Source organism: Heterocephalus glaber, unplaced genomic scaffold (assembly GCF_053883595.1).
Source record: "Heterocephalus glaber isolate CG9 unplaced genomic scaffold, H.glaber_assembly_v1.0 deba00001460, whole genome shotgun sequence".
In the NCBI taxonomy this organism is placed as follows: domain Eukaryota; kingdom Metazoa; phylum Chordata; class Mammalia; order Rodentia; family Bathyergidae; genus Heterocephalus; species Heterocephalus glaber.
The window spans coordinates 10,041,838-10,067,882 of record NW_028258307.1 but is presented as its reverse complement, the minus strand read 5'-3'; the positions used below and the strand labels follow the sequence as shown (position 1 = coordinate 10,067,882).

Sequence of the window (26,045 nt, the reverse complement as noted above, 5' to 3'; positions counted from 1 at the left end):
CGCCTTGGTATATCTGCGTCTGCGCAGCGCTCCTGTGGAGCCAGTCGGGACGGAGGAGACAAGATGGCGCTCCGGGCGATGCGGGGGATGGTGAACGGGGCCGCACCCGAGCTGCCCGTGTCCACCAGTGGGCCGGTGGCGGGAGCTCGGGAGCAGGCGTTGGCGGTCAGCAGGAACTACCTCTCCCAGCCTCGGCTCAGTGAGTATCGGGAAGCAAGACATTCCCCGCCTTTGCTTCTTAGCCTAGCCTTTGCTTCCACTCACCTGTTTAGCCAGCGAGTAAGCAGTGGGATTTATTTTTCCCTACTGTGTTCCCACCTCCCCAGTCCTGGACCCACGAGTGTCTCTCCAGGAGATTTGCTTGTTGGATTTCCGTGACACACATAGGCGGAGGGCAAGAGCACCGACAGGGAACTTCGCTGGGGTCGGTGGGCTTCTGGATGCGGCCCCATCTTCTCTCTCCAACTTCCCCGGGCTGGAGCACTCTCAGGCCCTTGCCTTTCGCACAGGGTCACTGCCTGTCATTCGGACCTTAATCTTCTGACCTCGTTTGAAAGCCTCGGTCGGAGTCCAGCGAACGCTCTTCCCATCCCCTCCGGCTGCTGAGGACCCGGGGATGGGGTTGGAGAGCCCCTGCCCGGCGCGGACCTTTGGTGACATCGCTGACGTGGGCAGGCCTTTGGTGGATGGAGATTAGGCTCGCTGCTGGAGAGAGAAGGAGCTTGTTGGGCGGAGGGGGTGCTTCACCGGAGGACACGTAGTTATCAGAGAACCTTAGAGCTGAAAAGTACCCTGCGATCCATCCAGTCCAACCCTCTCATTTTACAAGTGAGAAGCCGAAGGTTCTGGGAAGGCGAGGACTCGCAGGCTTCAGACATCCAATTATTGGCAGAACGGGAACTAAAAATCCTGATTTCTTAATACACCTCAGGCTTATTTTCTACTCTTGCTTCTTTATTTATTGACAGGTTAACCAGTCTGCACCCTGAGTGCGAGGTTCTTTGGGAAAGCCAAGCAGTTTTGCCCATTTCTACTGTATATACATAGGCTTGTTCAGGTATTGTGATTATGAAAGGGCAAACTAAACTAGTATGTGTAAGTAGACAGCAGTTCCATAAGAAATGGTTCTTGATTACTAAAGATTACAGTTGGGTAGGATCAGACCTCTCCACAGCTTCCTTAGGGACTGGGGATGAGCTCTGGAAATGTTTTGTTAAAACTTGAAGAGTGCCTGCTGTTTCCCCAGGTAGTTAAACTGCATTTGCACTGGTTGATTGCCGGCCTGCCTGTTTGTGAGTGGCTCATTGGTTAAAAAGAATCTTACATGAAAGGTTTTAGTGGGCCTCTCTCCGCCTGACTAATCCCATCCTGATCTGTCAGCTGGGTCATGTGACAGCACTGCAGTGTGAGGAAGGAGGAAAACACATTCAGTCCAGATTGCTGAGATGCGCCTTTTACATTGGGAATTTGCTTGAACTAGAGAATGCCTTTTGGGGAAGGGGGTTATTATGAGCTGAAGTAATTTTTTAGAAGATTGACGGATACCACACTGTTATATAACCCGTAGCCATACAGTTATTCCTAAGAATTACTGATTCTCTTCTATGACTTGTGTTTGTATGCTTTGCTTTGGGCAGAAGCCATACACATTAGGGGTGCCACTAGAAAAAGGTTTTAAGAGTATAGTAGTTTTCATATAATTAATCACCCAATGTCAGGGCAGAGAACATCAGCTGACTGATAACATTGTTTTAAAGAGTACTCAAGGCACTAAGCTGCTTAGGGAGATGGCTGATTTCTCCACATTCTATGTGTGCTTAACCAAGTGGCTGGAGAACCTCTCCAGGTGAAATTCCTGCTGACAGAACTGTTAGAGCATAATGCTTAAAATGGAATCACGGAGATCAGGGATCCCCTTTATATCCCCAGCACCTTGCACAGTACCCGACATAGGTGTCCTGTAACTTAAAGTGTAACTTGCATTTAGATCCCTTCTACTAATAGTTTAGTAGGTAGATTTTTTTTTTTTGAGACAGAGTCTTATGTAGTCATGGCTGGCCTTGAACTCTCAGCAATCTTCCTGCCTCAGCCTCCTGAGTGCTGGGATTATAGGCATGCACCCACCACATCCTGCAAAGAGTGTAGATTTTTAATATGGATGGAATCAATAGTTAGAATACCTGATTGAATTGTGCATTATCCTAAGAAGTATAAGTAATATACATAGGCTAACAACTAACTGCATTTGAATATCATCTTTTTCCTATTTTGCTACTTTTTTGGTTCTAGTTAACAGTTTTAAATGCTTCTGGGTCAGGCACAGTGGCACACACTTGTAATCCCAGCATTCGGAATGCTGAGGCAGGAGGATTGCCGTGAGTTCAGGGCCAGCCTGAATGAACTACAAAGTGAGACCCTGTCTCAAAAAGCCAAAAATAAATAAAATTTAAAAATAAGTGTTTCTGAGTAAATATTAACATCTTAATTTTTGTAATTAAAAATTGATGATACATCTAAGTTTAAGTAATTATAGTTTAGTGTGGTTTTAAATGAAGGAATGAAGTAATATTAGCAGTTCCACTATATAAATTAGATCCTGTTTAAAAACAACTTCAGAACTATAGGGCTGTTAAAAAGAAATGGAAAGTAAAATACCCAAGCTTGAAATTAGTGAATCTTTTTTGTTTGTTTTTGTTTTGAAGCAGGGTCTCACTTTGTAGTTTTGGCTGACCCTGAACTTACTATGCAGCCCAGGCTGGCCTCAAACTGTCAGGGATCCTCCTGCCTCAGCCTCCCAAGGATTGGGATTACAGGCATGTACCACCATGTCCAGTATGAAATTAGTAAATTTTGAACACTAGTTGAATGTCTAAAATCACAGAGAAAGAAAACTTGCTTTCTTTTAAACCTTGAGCAAGGTTCAGAAATAACAGATTTTTACTGCTAAATATTTTAATTTCAGTGATCCTCATTTTTCTTGAGACCCAAGGTCAGGGGTGGCGAACCTATGGCACTCATGCCCAGTGGGCTGTTTGTATCATTGAAAGCTTTAAAAGGTTCGCCATCACTGCTCTAGATCAGCTAATTTAAGTTTCTTACATCAAAAAGGCGAAGTAGCACTAGCAAAAGTTGATAATGAATCTTCTGGTGGCCACTGCTCAGGGTTTGGTCTCTACTCTTCTTGTGCAACAGAAGATGATTGCTCTAAGTTTTTGTTTTGTTCGCAAGGCGGAGCTTCCAGGGCTAGGACTCTTATTGTGCAATGGCGAGTTTTTTCTTGGAATGTGTCACAATCACTAAGGGTGGTGTAGTGTTGAACAATCTTTGTCCTGCAGGAGGAAGAGGGTGGGATGTGAGAAAATAGGCTCTCTGTAAAACCTTTGTAGAATTGGGGGTTTTTAAAGAATGTTACTCAGTAAGTATTTATTGTCTGCTGTGGCTTAGAACTGAAGATGTGACCTTTTGGTTGTAAAAGGTATCTACTATGTTTTCGGCATTCTCATCGTCCTCCCCAGGCCCACCTGTGCATTCATGGTCTTGTGATGTTTTCAAGCAAAGAGTGATTTTGATAAATAATTTGAATGGGTTTGGGCTTTTTAAGAGCAGCTTAGCATTGTGGTACTTCAGTCTGTTACCTCTGCTGGACTGTGAAGGTCATGGTGAGGAAGGCTGGATGACATCATTGAGGGATAAAAAGTAGTGTTTGATAGCATTTTCTCTGCTCAGTTTTCTTTGCACACAGTTTCATTACCCTGGAAAAAGCTGTGATTTGTATTTAAAATGTCTCGCAGTACCTGTTTGTGGTGTAAGTGCTAGAACTGTGTCATCTTCATAGTTTTAAATTATACTAGGGACTAAGGCAGAAGTGTTGTAGGGTCAGAGTACCAGCCTCATAATTAAAAACAAAACTGTTAGCCTGGCTCTTCCATTTGATAGCACATTCCTCAAGGCTTTAGTTTCCTTAGGTGTAAAGTGAAAATTGAGATTGTATCAACTTTGCTTACCTTGCAAGTGTTGTGACACTAAACGCAGATAATCTGTCAGAAAATGCTCTGTAAAAGCATGATACTCTTTCCAAATAGAAAATTTGGTAGTATTTTTACTTTGTTTGGCTTCTAAGATTTATTAACTTCATTTTGTATGTCAGTTTAATTTATACTAAACTTGTTTCTCTCCTGATTTGTACACAAGTGGTCTGTTTTCATGATTTTGAATGAAAGAAAACTGCTGCAGTGTCACTCATCAGATATTCCATTCTCTCTGTAGACTTTCAGTAGCTGTGGCTCCATTGGAAAGATTGTTTTACAGTAATCACAAAATGTAGACACGAGCAATATTGCCTAGTTTTAAATAGTAAAAATTACCAATTTTTCATAGCTAAAATTACAGAGTCTTGAAATTATTTTGGGCCTTGTTGCTGCATAGTTCTTGCAAATAAATGCTGAAATCTACCGTATAACAAAAGAAGAAAACCTGATACCCCACTACCGCCACAACCATTTCAGTTTTAGAATTTGTCTGCGGTAGTATTAAAAAACAAATGCCCGGAACCAGACTGCAGACTCATATCCTTGGGCAAGCAAATTTCTCTGAAAATTAATTTTTAATCTTCAGAAACTTTAATAGCTAACTCATTGGTGTGTTATGGAGATTAAATGACAGTTCTAACAAACACTTATTAGTTGTGTCTTGTTGGTATTTATGTTCATCAGTGAACTTTCAAGGTTCACTTACTGACTTGAAAGGATATATATTCCTTGTTGGAAATTTAGAAAAGATGCTTAGTGAAGTGGAATCTTGTCTTTGAGAAGTAGTAGAAATCAGCTCTGTTCACTGTTTCCAGGAAAAGCCGTGACTAATGCTTCTTTTACTTGGTCATACTTTTTGCTTGTGACTGGCAAACTTTGTAGTGCAGAATGAGCTTGAATTTTAAACCCGAGATACTGAAGCACAGTTGTAAATTAGAATTTCAAAAAAGATACTATCTTTTTGAAAAAGTGAATAGAATTTTAAGAATTTGAGGGATTTTAATGATGCTGCATTTTATTCAAGACAGAGATTCTTATAAATTTGAAAACTAGATTTCCTTCCCTACGCCCCACATGTTCACTCAAGGTTTGAAAAGGTCTGTGTTTCTATATTTTTAAAAACTAGATTTTAAGAAGACTTGTTTTGGGACGGGGTGTGGTGGAGGTGCATACCTGTGATCCCAGCTATGCAGGAGGCTACAGCGAGAAGGTTGTAAGTTTGAGGCCAGCCTGGGCGGCTCAGTCCCTGGTACTACCAAAGAAGGAGGAGGAAAATGACAACAACAGAATGTTTGGAGTCTTAGAAAATTAGAACCGGGCCGGGGATTTAGCTCAGCCTGCTGCGCAAGCGCAAGGACCTGAGTTCAATCCCCAGTACCAAAAAAAAAGAACCATGAAGAAATATTTTAAAGGATAGAAGAGTATTTTTTTAATAGTAGTAGATTATTTTTAAATAATGGGGAGCAGTTTCTTAAAAGTGGAAGAAAATACACCAAATGGAGTCTTTATGTAATCTGAAGGAGAATGATTGATCCTTTGACATTCTCATCCATTCAGGTAGCTTGATTTTTCAATTTGTGGTCTCCCTTTACCTAAAGTTTGTAAAGTATCTGTGGGGTCCTCTGTGGAGTCCACTAGAGTGACTGATGCATTCAGCACATATTTGATGTCTGGATGTACAGGTCCTATTAGTATGAAGGACGGGACTCCTTGCCTGCTCTATCCCGGCATTTGCACCAGGACACTTGCTCCCTGCCATGCACTGAGGGAATTGGGTTTTTAAGTTGCACATCCCCCTGAGCAGACAGACTGATTGTCAGATGGTTTCCTTATTCTTAGCGGATAGTGTATTTGTGCCAGGAAGCTCTGTCCAGGCGCAACAGAAGACCTCCAAAATCAAATAAGTAAAAAATTCTGAAATTCTTCATTGGTTAACAGCTTCATTTAAATTATTTCAGGCTGTGTAGTACATTTTCTCCAAAAATTATCTTTTTTGAAGATGTTCTAATTATGAAATTTAGTGAATTCTGAAGTTGTCTGTTAGAATTACTCTTTCCTATAATCTTCTTTTTATGCCTAATCATCATTACTCTTGCCAGGAAGAATGGCTACATCTATCTTAAGTGGGGATTGGGGTCACACCTTATAGAGTAGACAGGCATCAAGTCTCTAACCTCGCACTAACATTTGACTGTTCGACACCCCCTTTTGCTTTTTAAAAGAACATTTTTCTTATCTTAAGTGACTCCTCGCCTCTTTCTTCCATTTCCTACAGTTCTCCTTCACAAGTTCTTTTCCTATAGTTTTTATGACACTATTTCATCATGCTTTTACCTTGAAGGCTACATTGTCTGTATTTTCATTGTAAACTTTGTCCCTTTTGCTTAAAGCTATTAAGGATTCCCTTTCCCTTCCTCATCTACTTAGCTCAGTGTCATCTCTATAAAGATTTTCCTTTTCTTTCCAGGGTAAAGACTATTTTCTTTGCTGTGCTCCCAGGAACCCTCTCTGTGCTACCTTATCTCCCTCTCCGCGTGAGAGCTGAACTTGTTAAGGTTGGCAGCCTCAGTGCCTCATTTTAGATTCTGGTGACTTAGGACAATGGCCTGCTCACATAAGATTCAAAATGGTTTCGGTTGGGTGAAGATGAACTATGAAAAGTTGTAAAGGCATATTTTACACATTCATTGAAAATGTGCATACCTGTTTGAGTGTTCCATATTTTCTTTTTAGGGGGCAGGGTACCGGGAATGGAACTCGGGACCTTCCACTTTCGAGGCAGGTGGCAGAACCACTGAGCTAAATACCTGGCCCTGAATGTTCCATATTTTCATAGGTGTAATAGGAGTTGGTAATATCAGAGAAGTGATTTAGGCTCTTGGGCTATTTGACTAAATCGGACCTTTCTTCATTTCTTTCCAGCATATAAAACAGTATCTGGAGTCAATGGTCCTCTGGTGATCTTGGATCATGTGAAGGTAATATCACTCTGTTGCAGTCTGACTATTTGTTAGTTAAAAGCCTGGCATTAAGGCCTGTCCACCACACTATAAACTTTTGTAACAATTTTTAAAGTTTTCTGTGAGCTGAATGTCAGGGCTATACAGGAAACAAAAGTTTGAGACCAAAAGTCAAAAGACTGAATTCCAGTACCAGATCCAGTATAGATTCTGCTGTGGCCTGGAGCTCCTTGTCTGCAAATTGGAGGGGGAAAAATCCTGCGTAACAGCTTTAAGAGGAAAACAGGAGTAAGAGCTATATGTGTGTTTTATAATCTTTGGTAATACCTATGCAGATAAATGGTATCTTACATCTATTGTCATAGGCTGCTGTGTTTTCTGTTTTTTTTTAATGCTTCCTGTGACTTTATTTAGGTCAGGTTCTTAGTACACAGCAATAATTAATTCCGAATACAATTAAAAAGTTCCTGCATTTGTCTGGAAGTGGATTAGTGGCACACACAAACATGACTGGCAGCAGACTGCTCTCCTCAAGTTTCCTGAATGATTTTTACTCAGAATCAGCTCCCTCTGGGAGCTAAAAAATATAACTGGCCAGATTGCTGTGTGTTATTTTTAATGATATTTGTATTATGTTTTCTACTAACGTTTAAGCTCTTAAGTAAACATTGTTACTAGAAAACCTGATATTGATATTCAAGTAATGAATATGCAAGAACCAATTATCTCAGTAATGACTAAAACCCCAAATACTTACTCGGTTTGTTGTAAGGATCATAACACATTATTTAACCTATATGTAAAAAATTACAAACATTGGCTGTTACCTTAGAAAGCGAGGCATGGATATAGTTTATAATTAAACACCCTGGGCCGAGCTGCCTGCCTGAGCACTTGTCAGAATATCTTCAGAGAAAGCTGTCTGTAATGTACTTTCTAGAGTAATGGCTCTGCATTGGTTGTTCCTGGGGTGAAGCACACAGTCACTTGTTTGTTGACAGAGGCTAATGATGATGGATGGGGGTACATGTGTCCTGTCCCACCCCCATAAACCAAGTTGAGAATCATTCTTTGAAAGGGTGAAGCGCCCAGCAAGTTTACCCCCTGCCCACGGTTTCATACGGCCTGCAGATCCATCAAAGCCTCAGTTGTGTCACGTTTAGGTTGTACAAAAAGAAAGCTACACTTTTTTTTTTAGGAAAATATTAGGAAGCTTAATTTGTTTCTTTATCCTTCATTTCTTCCCCTTTTTTCCCCCTATATTCTTTGCTAGATAAAATTTTAGCTTTCTTTTGGATACAGAGTCTCACTAAGTTGGCCATGCAGGGCTTGAGTTCACCATCCTCCAGCTTCAGCCTTCTAAGTTGCCGGCAGCTTGGCTCATATTTTTAAAATATGGAATTTTTTATAGTAAGTGTTATTGAGAAACAGCTCACCAGATACTTAGGTTTCAGTTTTGTTAAGCTCTGAGCTCAGCTCAAAAAATACAGTGATGAGCACATTGGGCCCTCCCTCACTGAAACTCATAGTGTAGCAGAGAAGGAGATAAGGTATAAATACGTAAGCAGGCAGTAGTGCTATAAAAGGTAAGATAGGGTGCTAGAAGAGGCACAAACTGGAAGGTCTTAGAAAACGTCTCTGGCTTTTTTTGTGGGGAAGGGGTGTATGACCTGAGACTGAACCCAGAGCCTCATGCATGCTAGGCAAGCTCTACCACCGAGCCACAAACACTTCAGCCCTGTTTATTTCTTGAGATAGGATCTCACTGAGTTGCCTAGGCTGGCCTTCAATTTGGCAATCCTCCTGCCTTAGCCTTCCAAGTAGCTGAGATAACAGGCTTGCACCACCATAACTGGATTGGAGAAGTAGTTTTAAGAGAGCAAAATTTTACTGAGTATTACTTGGGAGTATAGCTCGAGGTGGGAAAAAAATCTGATGAATAACTTTTATGTTATTAAAATTTGACAAGTTTGGTGGTATATGCCTGTAATCTCAGCACTCAGGAGGCTGAAGCAGGAGGATCTCCATGAGATTGGGGCCAGCCTGGGCTACATAGGGAGTTCAAGGCCAGCCTGAAGTACATAGTGAGACACTAACTGTCTCTAAAAAACCCCACCAAAAATAATAGGTCTGTACTATGAGATTTAGAGTGATTTGTGTCTATGTATGTATGTGTATGTGTGTTAGTTTGGGGCTTTTATTTTTTTTTTATTTATTGGGGGGGCTTTTATTTTTAATTAATCCATACACATAGAAGCAAGGAACAGATAATTAAATTCTGTTCAAATAAAGACGATGCAGAGCTACTGTCCAACTCATTGTATGAGGTAACATATCTTTGATCCCAGAACTAGTCAAAGGGTAATGGAAGAACAAACAAACATAGTCATTCTCACTAGTATATATTCCAAAATTCTTAATAAAATATACTTATGTGTTAAATATTAGCAAAAATATCTATGTAAAAATGAATAAAACTATGATGAAGTAGTGTTTATCCCAGTAATACAAAGATAACTTCACATTAGAAAATATATCCCTTGGGCTGGGGATTTAGCTCAGTGGTTTCACCGCCTGCTGCGCAAGCGCAAGGACCCAAGTTTGATCCCTGGTACCCAAAAAAAAAATAAGAAAATATATCACTGTAATTCAGGACATTCATGGATTAAACTAGGAAATGCTTCTGCTTTTCTGAATTCTGAAAAAGTATCTAATAAAATTGTTCCTTTCATTTAAAAAGGAGGCCTCTCAGAAAGCAAGGGATAGAGCAAACTTAACCTTTGTATGAGTGCCTGCCTACAGCAGACAGCATACTGACGGAGACTGCAGGAACCCCCCATTTAAAGCAGGAAAAACCCTCTTGTTTCGTGTGTCCCGCTATTCTCAGTACTTCACTGTGATGCCCGGTGTGCGGTTTTTTCCGCACAGTAGTTCAGTTTTTGAGCAGACACTGTGCAGGATGTCCCATGGTTTAACTCAGTTCTCACTAACTGGAGACCCCTAATGCTGCCTGTCACTCCAGGTGCCAGTCACAAGTGACAGGTCTCTACATTACCCACAGCTACTGTCCAACATGGCAGCAAGTTGGGGGTTTTCTTTTCATTTTCCATACTTTACTAGAGTAGCTCACCAAACCCAAGAAAACAGTTTGCTTCCTGATTTTTGCAAAGGGTTTCTACAGGATCCAAATAGACATCCAGATGAGAGATGCCTAGAGTGAGCCCCAAAGGGTCCTCTGCACGGGAGCTTCTGTCCACAGGGAGCTATGATGCGCCACCCTCTTGGCACATGGATTGTTCCTGTTTACCAACTCCAAAGCTTCAGTTAGGATTTTTATAGAAACTGCATTACATAGGTCAATCAAATCCTGGCCAGTGATGGTTAAGTCACACCATAGTCTCTCTCTCCTCCGGGGACAGAGGATGGGGTGACAGGTCCAACCCTTCTGATCAGGAACACCCTGGCAACCAGTGCCTCCACTCTCCCAGTATCCTTCAGGGCTTTCCAGATGTCACTGAGGTACATGAGTGCAGTTGAAAGGGACTTGGTATGAATTATTACAGATGCTCCTTTCACCTTTGTTATTCCTATCACAGGAACTGTGGGCTAAGGCCAAGAACACCTTTCTTGTGTATCGTGTCACATTCAGGAGCAAAATGAGAATGCCTGTTGTTACCATGACTATTATCTTTGTGCTTGACACTTAGTAGTGCTGCAGGGGGAGAAACTGGAGTTAAAAAAGATTGGAAAGCGAACAAGTATCTTTGATTCTTGATGTGATTAAGTTTTCCATTGAATGGCTTGGGTTTGGCAAACTATTAGAAACAATGGTACAGAAGAGAGTTGCTGGGTGTAGGAGCAGTCTGTAGAAATCGGTAGCAGTCTCCATCCCTGAAGTGACTATAGAGAACTGTAAAACTTTGCCAAAAGATCACAAAAGAAGAACCAAAGTAAGTGGAAAATCCACTTACTTTGAATGATTACATTTATTTCAAATGAATGAATGGACTCACAACAGTAAAGGTGTTGATTCTCTCCAGGTTGCACAGTGGGAGGTAATAAATACATTGTGAGGATTCAGTGCAAGAATAAACACATCAGTGGAGCAAAGTAAGATCTCTAAAAGACTCGTCATGCATAGGATTTTCACTTGGTTAATTCAACGTGATGAGGGCATAAGAAAACACTTCGCCTGCTAGGCATGGTGATGCAGGCCTATAATCTAAGCACTTGGGAGGCTGAACCAGGGTCCTTGTGAGTTTGGGGCCAGTCTGAAATATACAGGGAGACCCTGTCTCAAAAACAAAAGACAAGACAATACTTGTGCTTGTCAGAATAGTGGTGGGGCAGTTTATTTCCCATATGAAAAATAAAAATGAGAGAGATTCCAAAAGAAATCCAGTTGTATTAAGGCTTAAAATGAAGCATAAGTCTATTAGAGGATAACATTGAAGGCTATTTTTATGACTTCAGGTGGAAGGTTTTTCTTAAGGTACAGAAGTCCTAAATCATAAAGGACAGTAACTCATAAAGTACCATAAACAAATTTAAAAGATTGCCGCCTGCTGCGCAAGTGCAAGGACCCAAGTTTGATCCCTGGTACCAAAAAAAAAAAAGTTTAAAAGATAAGAGACATTATTTGCAAAAAGATTAATATCCAGTCAGTAAAAGTACAGATGAATAAGAAAATACAGGACTGGTAAAGTTGAAGGTAGTTATACTGATAGGGAGAAGGTGCCTTAATACAGTGCCTTTGCAGTGTAATGTAGCATGTTGATCAATTGAAGTAAATGTTAGCATGACAGTATATTATGTTAAAGTGAGGTGAGAGAAGCAAGCTGCAAAATGATATAATTTAGTACATTACCACTTAGGTAAATGAAAGTGTATTTTTTGAGATGGGTATTTTAAAATAGTAAAAATGAATACATATCTGGTTAAGAGAACTAGATTGAGAGAAACACTTGGATTATTTTATTATAGTAGTAATTATTATTTAGTAACATTTTATCCTCTCATTACCTAGCAGACAGGTGATTACCCAGGCAGAGGCCAAAAAGTAAACATTTCTGAATGGTAGAAACAGGGTTATTTGCAGTTTTTACACCATTCTGTAGTGCCAGGACTCTAAAGCATGCGCATGGAGGAAAAGCAGTCAGTGTAGTTACCATGTCTTCATGAGTTAAGAGCCTCCTCTATACCTTCTGCTGTGTTTGTAGCATATGTATTAGTGGCGTGTGTTGTAAGGACTTCTCTGGGCATAAACTTGCATGTGTTGGAGGGTGGGGGAACCACACACACAACATGCCGCAGTACAGCCTGTGTAGAGAGCAACTTGGGGAGCTTTTAAACTGTCAGTTATTGATCCCTTGTTTCCATCCTGTCTAGTTTCCCAGATATTCTGAGATTGTCCACTTGACATTACCAGACGGCACAAAGAGAAGTGGGCAGGTTCTGGAAATCAGCGGTTCCAAAGCAGTGGTTCAGGTAAGTGTCACTGTCCAGCCTCGGCCAGCTGAGCGGTTTCCTAAGTGGAAACACAGAAGGAGGACTCCTTTGTTTTTTTCTTGTTATCTTTTCTTTAGAGATTGTTTTTTGGCTGTAGGGGAAAATACTATTTTAACTAAATAAAGTGGAAATCACATCACAAGAAGAGAGACAAAAAGCAGAACTCACCGATTATGAGGTGAAACCAAATCAGTAGCAGAGTCAGCTCTTCCTTTAGATTGTCTCTTACAGCTCCTAGTTCCAACGATGGGAAAAGAGGTTTTCTCAGATAACGGCCAGACAGTAAATTTTTTAAGCAAGTCCTCATCATATAAATTACTTTTATGCTTCTGATTCTTTTTCTTTGTCTTTTTTTATATTATCATTATCATTTTATTGGTACATTTTAGATATACATAATGATCACATTCATCATAGGGAATTTGTACCTGTACATCATAGATCTTGATTTTTATTTTTTCCCATTCCTCTACCCTCCCTTTAACTCCTCTTCCCCTCCTTATTTACAAAAGCTTTTTTCCATTTTTTTCCTTTTCACTTCCTCTCCCCTGCCTCCCTCCCTAGTTCCCCTACCCATTTGAACATTTTCTTCCTAGTTCACAATATCTATTATACTTTTTGGCTCTCGCGTACACTTCCATTTTCTCACGCCAGAGTAATTCTCTCTTTTGATAGGTGTTTGAAGGGACTTCAGGTATAGATGCCAAGAAAACATCCTGTGAGTTTACTGGAGATATTCTCCGGACACCGGTGTCTGAGGATATGCTTGGTAAATGGACACTATTATTCTAAGCTGAGATCTGCTGCCTTTAAAATACATTTCCATAAAATCTAGGGTCTGTTCTGCACTGTCCTGTTACTGTTTTACAGGTCGAGTATTCAATGGATCAGGAAAACCCATTGACAGAGGTCCTGCTGTGCTGGCTGAGGACTTCCTTGACATCATGGGTAGGAGCAGTAAATTGGATTTCTATGCTTCAAGGGAAATAGCCTCTGTCTTGTACACGTGCCAGATAGAGTGGTTTTTAGGGTATTATTCTTAAGTATATGACCAGTGTTCTCTGTAGGTTATAAATTACACGATTATTTTTTTACTTAATGAATTTTTCCTAGAAGTGATCCTAAAATTTTGTGTAATATCTTAAGCTACTGTAAAGTATTGCTAGGGAAGATTTGACTGTTTAAGATAAAACTATGGCTCTGAAATTAGGATTTCTCTTTTATTTGCTGTACTTTTTATTTCGTTTTAGGAACTTGAGTTCTGTCACGTTGTGTTTTGTGAGTCTGTAAAGGACTGAGGGAAAAAATTTCAAGTTTCAAATATCAAAAATAACTGATACTTGTTTCTTAAAAGTAGAGAGAAATGCTTTATATAGTTTGGATCTTCTGATACTTTTTCTTCTAATTTGGCTTGATTTCTACTTCATTCATGAATGATCCGCAGAGGTAGTAAAGATTTCCCCTTTGAAATGCATTAGGTCAACCAATCAATCCTCAGTGTCGAATCTACCCAGAGGAGATGATTCAGACGGGCATCTCTGCCATAGATGGCATGAACAGCATTGCTCGGGGACAGAAAATCCCAATCTTCTCTGCTGCTGGCTTACCACACAATGAGGTGAGAGCTAAAATCTGTTTGGTATGAAATCATCTGACAAGGAGAAATTTCTAAATGCACTGTTACTGTGAAACCAAATAAATACAATACTCAGTACTATTTTTCGTGTGACCTAATTACATTGAATCTTTATCTATGCATATCTGTATTCTTGCTTACACTTCCAGATCTTTGCAGAAAGTACACAGTATAGTACTTTTGCTTTGTATGTCCTTTGGATACATCCTGTTTCATTAATAATTACAGTTTGGGCTGGGGATTTAGCTCAGTGGTTCTGGCGCCTGCTGCACAAGCGCAAGGTTCCAAGTTTGATCCCCAGTACCAAAAAAACCCAAAAAAACCACAAAAAATAATTACAGTTTTTAAAGCTAAAAAGTTACTTTGTTATAGAAATGCTATATCACATATCAACTCAATTCTTTTAATCCTCATCAGATTGCAGCTCAAATCTGTCGCCAGGCTGGCTTGGTAAAGAAATCCAAAGATGTAATGGATTACAGTGAGGAGAATTTTGCAATTGTGTTTGCTGCTATGGGTGTAAGTATAAAGTTCTTCTGTTTTAGTATCCACATACATTAATAGCTTATTTTATTACTGCAGCATAGTAAACTATACATCTCTTATAGTTGTTTTCATCTCTACATAGAGAAGTTGCAATTTTGCATTTTGGCCAAACTAAGGATTAACATTTAGCGTTTTCTTCAAACTTGCTAATATTCATTGTGCCAAAGCAAGCTCTTTACTCTGAGTCTGGCTTTTGTGAAAATTTGGGAGGTACTGGAAATTTTAAAAGAAGGAACAAGTTAAACCTGTAGCTTAGCCTTTGTCCCCAGCACTGATGAAGTCGTTACCATTTAGGTGAACATGGAAACTGCCCGCTTCTTCAAATCTGACTTTGAAGAAAATGGCTCAATGGACAATGTCTGCCTCTTTTTGAACTTGGCTAATGACCCAACGTAAGTAAAGAGAGCTATTTCTTTCTGTTTACCCAGGTTCAGGGTCAGAAACATTACGTCAGCCCAGGGAGGTACCAGGGTATAATGTTATGATGAGAGCCTGTGGCCTTAAGAATGAGGTAACCCTGTATTTAAATTTCAGCCCTGGGGCCGGGGATTTAGCTCAGTGGTTTCACTGCCTGCTGCGAAAGTGCAAGGACCTGAGTTCAATCCCCACTACCAAAAAAAAAAACCCAAAAAAAAAACCAAAAAACAAAATAAATTTCAGCCCTGTTTCTTGAGAATTATTTGGCCTTGGGCAAACTACTTAGACATTGAAGCTCATAAAATGTGATAAATAATATTTCTCTGACCGGGTTATTTTGAATATTAAATGAGATCTCATATATACTGGGTATAAAGATGTATCTCTGTCTAACTGATATTCGGTAAATGACTTTCTCCTCATCAGAGAAGTCTGGCTTTCCTATCTTTACTCCCTTCTTTCCTTACCAGCATCTCTCAGTTTAAAACTGTTACCTCTGAGAAATCACAGGGCATTTAAAATAATCAGTTTATAGCAATAAGTAATTCTTATGATATAAATACACAGAACAACTGCCATTTTGGAGTAACAGTTGCTCCACTCTCAATTTATTAAAAATGTTAAAAAGAGAAACTACTATCATTTCCAGAATTGTTTTTTGCTTTTGGTTTCAATGAGCCGGGACTTCATTTCCTTTCAGTATTGAGCGGATTATCACTCCTCGCCTGGCCCTGACCACAGCTGAATTTCTGGCGTACCAGTGTGAGAAGCATATACTGGTTATCCTGACAGACATGAGTTCTTATGCTGAAGCACTTCGAGAGGTAACTTGGGATTTTTTTTTTCTTAATTAAAGTGGATTAATTTTCAGACACTTATAGACACTTTGTAGCTCTCTATTTTTCTTTCATCCTGTTTTTAAATTTATTGCTCATTTGTTAGTAAGATACCTTAATGAAAAAGAAAATGCAACTTCTTTTCTGTCAACTTGGTAGGAATGTTAGGGGATGAGATTAAAATTATCAGGCTGCTTATCACACTGTCTTCATGGACTGAAAACAGACTGTCACGGGGAATGAATGGCAAGCTCTTCATTCAGTTGCTCCTGGCAGGGTCGGTCTGTCTGTCTGTCTTTTGGACTTTTTTGGCGGGGGTGGGGGTGGTTGAGACAGGGTCTCACTTTGTAGCTCAGCCTTGAACTCACTATGGAGCCCAGGCTGTCTTCAAACTCTTGGCCATCCTCCTGCCTCAGCCTCCTGAGTGCTGGGATTACAGGCGTTTGCCACCATGCCAGGCTCTCTTATCTGCAGTATTAATTTTTAACCCTTTTTAGAATTCTGTTTTTAGTGATGGTCATATTTAACCAGTCTGGCAGCATTCTCTTGTGAACATCTTCCTTCATAAGACTAAGTGCTCTTTACAGAACATTTAAAATTCTTAGCCACTCAGAAATGTTGGGACGTTTGTTCTAATCAAGTTACTGAAGTTTGTAGTAAATTCTTCTTTTAAGCGTGTAAAAAGGAAAAAAGACTTCTGAAAAAGCACATTCTATAAATATCTAGCTGTTTCAAATCCCAAGAGCATATCCTTACCTCATTCTGTTACAGTGTTTTAGACTAACTGGTGAAAGACTACTATTCTCCTAGCCAAAATAGACCAGCACTTGTGTAAAATACAATAAAACTGAGCTACTGGGAAAGTGAAAAATTTTAAAAAGATGTACCATGTTCAAACCCAGGATTTTTCTTATTATTAGATTCAACAGACCTAAATGAATTCTGCTGAATTGCCATGAATGTGTCTTTCTGCTTATCTTACTTTTTCTCTGTTGTCTCACTGCACGTTGGTAGCAAATGGTCTGTTGGCCACACTTTGAGCAGTACTGCTGGAGCATAGTACACTCTGAAGCACTGCATGCTTGGTGATGCTTTAAGGTCAGGAATGGCAGACCTTTTAGAGATGAGTGCCCAAACTGCAATCCAAAACTCACTTATTTATCGCAGAGTGCCAACACTGCAACTGAACCTGAATACCGAAGTTTTAGTTTAGAAAAAACAACTCATGCATTAACATCTTTCATCTTAAAAGAAAAACAAACAACACGCATGCCATAGGTTCACCACTACTTCTTTAGGTTCTTGGTGAGGAGAACCATTTATTATTGCTCTCGTTTTGTGCAGTTGAGCAGACTCCTGGCATTGTGATCTTGAGACACACGTAACTATGTGACCTTGATTCCAGCTGTGAAGGGGTATAACAGCCTTCCTTGTGAGGTTGTGAAAATTAAATAAGGAGGATAAAGTGGAACTTTGATTCCTGGTGTACATCTCCTTCCCTCTTGGTGTTTTGGGGTTACTTCATAAAAGTACGACTAGTTCCACAGCTTGAAATAAGTCTTAGAAACTGGGAATATTCTCTCAGCTTTAGAATTAATTTCTTTTTCTTCATAAAATTGCAAGTGGATTTTATTCCAGCAGGCCATTTGAAGATTTATGTTGTGGCAGCAAAAGAAAAAATGTTGGTTCTCAATTGTCAAATCTTTGCCACAGAATAAATTTGAATTTGTATTTTTTTGTGGCTTTTTCTAAACCATCTCTTCAAGATAGTATCTAACATGAAAGGATGGGATTTTGAACTTTGTAGTTGACACGTTCAGGAAAATGTGTTCTAACTAAGCTCCACGTCCCATTTTCCGGCATGTGATGTTCTTTTTTGACTCGCCATAGGTCTCGGCAGCCAGGGAGGAGGTCCCTGGGCGACGAGGTTTCCCGGGCTACATGTATACGGATTTAGCCACAATATATGAGCGTGCAGGCCGAGTAGAAGGACGCAACGGCTCCATTACTCAAATCCCTATTCTCACCATGCCCAATGATGGTAAGGTTTTGGCCCTTCGATTATAAGAGCTTAATATCGTAAGGACTTTGATTGTAAAACAGGGTTACCATCTACCTTTTTGAGTTTAAATTTGTTTGTAAGCTTACCCTCCAAAAATGTGCTTCAGCTAGTTAATTGTACCTAGATAAATTTTTTTCATTTGAAAATTGTTCCTTTTGTGAACAAAAAACAATTTTTCTTGTAATTTAAATTTTAAATTTTTATTTATTAGGTATTACTGAGTACCTGCTTTTTGCGGGGCTTTGCTTTAGATATAAGGAATGTAAGAATCTGTGGTCTGTTTAGTGTTAGTCGGTCTCGTCAGGGATGTTGTTCATGTATGTGCACCAGAGTATAGATATACCTTTGGTTAAATGCGGGGTGGGCAACATGGACAGTAAAGGCCACAGGACTTAGAGACTGAACCTTTAACCGAGGCCGGGAGAAGTCGTTTCCTGTTCCTGTTTCCACCTGGCCTGTCTGAAGATGTGCTCAATGTACCCCCTGGTTCTGCATGGTATTTGCAAAAATAGTAAAGTCTCAAGATTGAGCAGTGTTCTGAGTGCTTTGTAAGTACGGCACTCACTCATTTGATCCTCACAGCAGCATGGAGCAGGCGCTGTGTTCTTCCAAGTAATCCGCCAAAGTTAGGAAGTGACAGATCCACAACCTGGGCGACCTGAACTCATAATTCATTCTAACTGTTACGCTGCTGTGCCTCTGACATGGAAGTGATTTGTTTCAAAGGAGTAGTGACACAATGGCTTTATGTAATTTTAACGGATGTGAAAATGTGTTGCTTTGTGTGACCTTTTTGACCGATACCTGAATAGTGTTGTCTTACTTGTCTGGCATCCCTATATTTTGCATAGTGAAATGTCACATATCCATCTGAGATAGTTTATGAACTAAGCATGTTCTGTCAGTATATATAAAGCTGGCAAATTTCTGTAAGGGAACTTTGTGTTGAAAGTGGAGTTTTATTTGTATTTTTACAAGAAAGTGCATAAGTAAGAGAGACAGTGCTTTTTTTTTGGTACCAGGGATCGAATTCGGGACCTTGCGCTTTCGAGGCAGGTGGTGGAACCACTGAGCTAGATCCCTGGCCCGAGACGGTGCTTTTTATGAATGTGGCCTATTGACCTTGTGGTACTAACATGTCCGAAACCAAACTGCTGTAACCAAACAAATTAAATTTGCTAATACAGTAGTTACTAGGCACATTTGAGTACTGGAACTGCATAAGTTCCAGTTCATTAAAATTAAACAAAGTTTGAAATTAAGCTCTTGAGTTTCATTAGCCGTATTTTAAGTGTGCAGTAGCCACATTTGGCTGATGACTACCGTTCTGTACAGCCCAGACACAGAACATTCCTGTCATCGCAGAAAAGCCCTGTGACTAGCCTCTTCTAGGTAATGCACATGGGCTTCCTGTGGGCATGGTGGAGAGGGGCTGCATACTTACGGCTGTGTGTCCTCCTCTGGCAGACATCACTCACCCCATCCCTGACCTGACTGGGTATATCACAGAGGGCCAGATCTACGTGGACAGACAGCTGCTCAACAGACAGGTATTTGACACTTGAGCAGCGCTTCTGCGAGGCTCACCACTTCGTTATACCTTAGAAATGGAGTCAGCTTGTCTGAAAGAACATTTCGGGGTAGTCTATTCCATAATGAATGGAATCCTCTAATCTTGTTATTAATAGAATAGCAGACTTTTGATGGTTCTATGATAAAAACTGGCATCTAGAATCAACATTTAGGTGGAATGATTGTTACTCTTTTCGTTTTGTGTATGATTTTTTTCGAGACGAGTTTAAAAGACACCAGGCAGGTGTTGGAAATTTATAGTTTTTCAAAATAGTCTTGCACTGTTTTATAGGTTTCGCTTCTTTGAGTTTGATTCTCAAGAAATATTGCCAGGCATGGTGGTGCATGCCTGTAATCCCAGCACTTGGGAGGCAAAAAAGAAATTTTATGCTGTGAAGTGTTTCCTACTACCATTTGGTCCCAGGAAACAAATGGCAGGAGATTTATATAATTTAAAGGATAATAGTGAGTTCCAGATTCTTCCACCAGTCAAGCTTGCGTTTTGTACTTAAAGTTATTTCTCCCTTCCTATTCCACCCAAGATTTACCCACCTATCAATGTACTGCCCTCCCTCTCACGGTTAATGAAGTCTGCTATTGGAGAGGGGATGACGAGGAAGGACCATGCCGATGTGTCTAACCAGCTGGTATGTATGTATGTTCTTCTAAGGGTGGCGTTTGAAAGAAAGAAACGCCTTTTTGTACTTGGTGCTGCCTTATCCCTCTTCGTTCTTTGCAATTCTCTATCCCATCCAAGGAGAATTTTAATAGAGGTTTTATTTAAACCAAAGCAGACTTGTTCTCGTAAGGATAGATGCTGATAATCAAGGTTAAAACTACCAAGCTCGAAAACTGGCCAGTTCTGCAAAAATAGCTTTTAATTAAAAAAAAAAACCCATGCTATAAGGTCATTTTAATTTTTAGTAGTAATTATAGAGTATTCCTGAAAGGATACTCTGACATATCTTTTTGTTTAACATATTAAGTAACCATCAGAACACTAAAGGATACAGTTTTATATATTCTGTGAAGTCTTGGATTTCTGTACTCATATGAGATTATGCGCCAAACACAATGAAAAATACTTTTGTCCATAAAGTAGAAATGGTAAACGTACGATACGCAAATGTTTTTTGAATGGAACTTGAGATGGATTTGTCCGTGGTTTATGAGTTTTGGTTTTCAGATGCTATAAATATAAACTCATTGACATATCAAAGAAAAATGTTTTTTGTAGTGTTGCTAATTCCTGCCCAATTTACATTGCCTAAAGCCTCCTTACTGAGGGAGAATACTTTATAATGAAGTCCTTTGATACTTCCATATGAGCCTTGTAGGAATTGTGTTGGTGCACTCCTGCGTTGCCTTAGAAAGGAGCCACAGCGATGCATTCATGTATCCCAGATCTCTGTTTTACCGTCCTTTCTCCCTTCCAGTATGCATGCTATGCTATCGGTAAGGATGTACAAGCCATGAAAGCCGTAGTGGGAGAAGAAGCCCTTACCTCAGATGATCTTCTTTACTTGGAATTTCTGCAGAAGTTTGAGAGGAACTTCATTAGTCAAGGTGAGATGACTGTTTTCTTTAAACATAAAGCTTCACGTCCTGTAAGACCTGCTTCCCAGTCTGAGGGAATTTACATTGGTCTCTCTACAATTTTCCCTCTGATTAGAGAAGCTCTTCTAGCCACCTGCCATGTCTTTGCCTTAACCCTGGGGCCGCTTCCCCTCTGTCTCCACTAGTGTCCCACCCCACCCTGCCCCGCCCTGCCCCTATTCCTACTCTCCTGAGAACTTCTCTGTAACGATGTCTTTTGGTTTGGGGGACTTTCTGATTCATCAGTTTTCATCTCGTTTTTCATTTCTTGTCTTCCTGCCCCTTAATTGCTAATATTCTGAGAAGCCCAGTCACCTTTTATTTCTCTGTTTTCCCTCCTAACATTGACTTTTCATTATGCTATGGACCCTGTATTGCTACACATTATCCTTATCCTCTTCCTAAGCTCCCGAGTTTCCACCTGCCTTGGGATGCTATGGTTGCTATGCCACCATCCCTCAGGCTTGGGAGGACCAGGACCAAAGTGTTCTTTCCAGCTGCTGAACTGCCGGTCAACTCTGCTGTAGGCTCTGTCTACATGGGGCAGGATTGTTGTCCTAGTTAACCCAGGCTTAGTATCGGGGCATCATTCTTAACTCCTTCAGTTATTTTCCAGCCATCAGACATTTGCTAGATTGTCTTCTCCTTTAAAATACCCTGCCCTTAGGGCCGGAGGTTTAGCTCAGTGGCGCCAGCACCTCCCTGGCAAACACAAGGTCCTGAGTTTGATCCCCGGTTCCGGGGGAAGAAAAAAAAATCCTGCCCTTCTTTATTTTCAGTCCTGTTACAGTATCTTGGTCTAGTATTTCTCAGACTTCGATTTGCTTTTGAGTCAGTTGGAAATTGTGCTACAGTGCAGGTTCTGATTCTGTTGTGCTCGGTGCGGCCGGAGACTGTGTGTGCAGAGTGCCTGGGAGATGCTGAGCTGCTGGTCTTGGGCCACACTGTCCCTGGCCATCCCTGCCAGCTTCTCCTTCTCCACCATCTCCCATGACTCAGGGGTGAATTTACAAATTTTATTAATTGTTCCTCTGCTAAAAAGTCTGTCATGGATTTCCTCACATAGCACATGTTAGTTTTTCAGGCTCTTTTGCTTGGTCTCTTCCCTGTTGTCCCTTTCAGTACCAGAAACCTTCCCTTCATAGCTCAGTGGTAGTTACAACAAGCATATTACTTTGAAGTTGTGCCTCAAGTGGCATACTTGGGATCTGTGCCCTTTTCTAGTACCTTCTTCATATTTTTTTTTTGGTACCGGGGATCGAACTCGGGTCTTTGCGCTTGCAAGGCAGGCAGTGGAACCACTGAGCTAAATCCCCAGCCCATACCTTCTTCATATTAAAAATATAAAATCATACATGTTTGCTGGGATTCTTTTAACCTCAGTTCCTTAAATACACACACAGAAGTGAAGTTCTTTAGGGAAAGGAGCCCAGAATTCCAGCCACTCTTCCTTCCTTGGTTGAAGAGTGAGTGAATAATATTTGAGTGATGAGAGTGCTTCTGCTATTGAAAATAACAACTTTGAAAACTGCTGGCTTAGCATGTCATCTGATTGATTGGCATTTAAGGCTTTTTAAGCATTTTTCCAGGTCTCCCTCAAATCTAACCCTGTGTTCTAGGTTGCTTTTCTCACGCAACCTAGTTTCCATTGTCCACGGATCCTACTCAGTGGTGAGCAACACCGGCTCAGACAGCCCCTCCCCAGCACACACACACGGGGCCACCCGTGTCTGTAGACCACGGGCTTCTCCCTCCCTTCTGATTACCTTTGTACCTTCAGTTCCACATTCAGTCTCATCTAGTTTTGAGAGTCCTAACTGGCTTCCTTTCTTGCATTTTATGCCCACAGTGCCTTCTAATCATAACAGAATAAATAACTGAATAACACTGAAAAGCTGGAGGTACTTTGCCATTAATTCAGTACCCTTTTTTTTTTTAAAGGTCCTTACGAAAATCGCAGTGTCTATGAGACTTTGGACATTGGGTGGCAGCTGCTCCGAATCTTCCCCAAAGAAATGCTGAAGAGAATCCCTCAGAGCACCCTGAGTGAATTTTACCCTCGAGACTCCGCAAAGCATTAGTCGGTGCTGCTTCTGTGGCATACCCCTCTTGTGAAATATTGGTTCTGTTTTCTTGATTCCTTTTGCACTCCTCCATCCCCACCTCAGTGTGGGAATTTACCGTGTTACCCTGTAATTAAAAGCAAAGAGTAGGTAACATATTGTGCCAGTGTTGCAATGTCTAAACTGCTAACAGACTTGAAAATATCCTCACTCTGAAAACCTGATCTTCAGGGCTTTAAGTAGCTGTGGGGATGGAGGTAAAGTTTTCTTACGGATGTATGTATTTGTACATAATAGTGCAGTCGGTTTCCTAATAATGTCCTCATTGTTTGGGCCTCCCAGACCTCACCTCTCAGCCCCCTCGAGAGTATCACTGTCTGAAGCCAAGTGCTTTAGGGATCGAAGGGCAAGACTGAAGAAGCCTCCTCTCACAGGAGCCAAGGGGCTCTTCGTCGAGCCTTCTCTTTTGGGTTGTTGGTGTGTGGTCTGCTCTGCTCTAAGCAGATGGCTTTTACTCTCCACCCGCTCTTTCCAGTGTAATAAATCCTTAGCAGAAGGCGCTTCCTTTCCTCTTTCTCCCTGATAGCTGGGGTTCCTGTGTCGAGTTGTTCTTGAGAACGGACACGCAGGCCCGTGCAGCTCGGTGGCATTCATTCCGTAGAGGGGGACACCTTGCCTCGGTGATGCTCAGTGGGTCTCCATGCAGAGGAGCTGTAGTCTCTGATGGAATCATTGCTTTGTTTCCAAGGTGTCCACCAGATGCTGAGGAAGGTAGGGAGGAGCAGGCTCTTAGGTGTGTGGATATTCTCATCTCTGTTGGAGAGCAGCCTTGGGAAAGTCCCTGTTCAGCCCTGCTTGCTGACCCAGCTCTACCCTTTCAGGGTGATCTTGTGGCACAAGTGATAGCGTTTTGCTCCTCCTGGCGTGAGCCTCAGCTGTCTCCTGTGCAGTTCTGCCAAGTGTACGTCCAGCCTCCTCGTGTTCGGTGTTACTCGAGTGCAGTGGCAGCTTCCCTACTCTCTGCATTCCATCTTTCCGGGTGTGTAAACTTCTTCACCTTTCCCTCTGAGGGGCTGGGGTGGGGGGAGTCAGCATGATTATATTTTAATGTAGAAAATGTGACATCTGGATATAAAATGAAAATAAATGTTAAATGTAACTTACCTAAAGTGACTCTGTACCCTCTAATCGGAAAAGCAACAGCAGCAAGCCAGTGGATGATGTGTCTCTTCAGTTCACAGCTTTGACCAAAGCACCCGCTGCTGTGGACCAGGCCCTGTGTTGTAGGGATCTGGCCCACGATTTACACCCTTGTCTTGCCAACTGCCCTTCCCAGTTTTCAGGGATAGCTCTCAACAGCACACTGTACTTTGATCACCAGCTCGGAATTCTCTTGGTGTCTCCACACATGTTCAGCACCTCCAGAACCTCCTTGCTGTGAGTGGAGGGGAGTGATAAATAGAAAATGAAGCACATCTTGAAGCAAGCCTGAACTTGTTTCAAGTCGACTCTTAGATGGTGTGCAGTACAAGAAAACCACCTCCCGGCCACAGCGTGGGCAGCAGCATGGCGCCTCCCTCCCCTGGCTGTCCTCTTCGGGAGACGCAGTGGTGAAGCGAGATCACAGCAGGAAGGAGGCAGCTGAGTGTGGCCCTGCTTATGAAGGATGAAGGGCAGGGCGGGTCTGCTCCTCTGCCTTGTAGGGCTGGTGTAAGACCTGGAGATTTTGTTCGTAAAACTGCAGAACACAGCTTGGTCTGTGGAAGCACTCACAGTTGGCTACTTTTATTTACAAACTTTTGTTAAGACATTTGCCTTATTACTCTTACCTAATACTTGGGATTGGGAGGGTAAGTAGTACTCTTGCTAGTCAGCTCTATATTTTTTAGTGAAAATAATTTTTAGAGAGCCTTTTAATACCAGTAATGACACCTCATGAAAAGGCTAGTTAAAGAGACGAGGATCTTCAAAGGTCACGGTAACCAAAAGACCCAGTAAGCATTCATTGCTCACAGTTGACTGTTACTTAAGAGTGTGAGATTCCGTGTAAGTGAGGAGAGCCTGAGACACCTGTCTTAAATGCCTCAGCAAGGTGTTGCTTTTCCGAAAGGGAATGGGCAGCGGGTGCAGAGGTCCCCAGGTCAATAAAGCACTGTATGCCTTTGAAGTCATCTAACTGTGACCCTAGTGAAGAAAGTGAGCCTAGTCCAGCATAGCATTCCCAGGCTAATGTGAAAACATCATTTAGAGACCATACCAAGAACTTAGCAAGGCAGTTCTTCAAAGGAAAAATTTCTTTTGTGAAGAAACCTAGCTACAAAGAAATGGGTTTTTTAAAAATGAAACAGGCACCTTCCTTCCTTAATCAGCTATGAACAGTTTTCTTCCAAACTGTTTTTCCAGTTGGGGTTGAACACCTGGCTAGCACTCCAGTGGTGTCCTCCACTGCCCTTCACAGCAGCAAGGGTGGGTGACAGGTTTAGGGACAGGGAAATCCTGCCCAGTCACATCCTCACCGAGCTCTGCCCTCACTAGAGCTGCAGAACCTGCCCAGAAACCTTGCTGGGTGTGTACAGGCATGTGCGCAACCTGGGAATTGTTAATCCCTCCCTGACCAGTCTCCTGCAGTTCTTGCTTCAGGGAAGAGTAGAGCATTGGCAGTGGCTGTCCTGAGCCCGAGGCCTGGATGCACAGGACCTGGGGTTGGCCAGCCTGCAGGAGCCTCAGGGTTGCTAGCCTAGAGTGGAATGGTGGCTCTGGGCTGTGGTGACCAGCTCAAAGTAACACTCCTCGTAGCACTTTGTCCCAAAAGATTGCATCT

The 26,045-nt window shown here is 41.4% G+C and overlaps 1 protein-coding gene across 1 annotated transcript; it reads left to right on the top strand.

Moving 5' to 3' along the window:
• Atp6v1b2 (ATPase H+ transporting V1 subunit B2) lies at positions 1-24,387 on the top strand. The gene is made up of 14 exons (XM_004848257.4): positions 1-199; positions 6,951-7,006; positions 12,377-12,475; positions 13,172-13,265; positions 13,367-13,444; positions 13,975-14,114; positions 14,550-14,651; positions 14,973-15,070; positions 15,796-15,919; positions 17,822-17,972; positions 19,461-19,543; positions 20,108-20,212; positions 21,002-21,131; positions 23,103-24,387. Exons 1-14 carry the CDS (start codon positions 64-66, stop codon positions 23,240-23,242), a joined length of 1,536 nt encoding a protein of 511 aa, XP_004848314.2. The 5' UTR covers positions 1-63; the 3' UTR covers positions 23,243-24,387.
• The last annotated feature ends 1,658 nt before the right edge of the window (positions 24,388-26,045 follow it).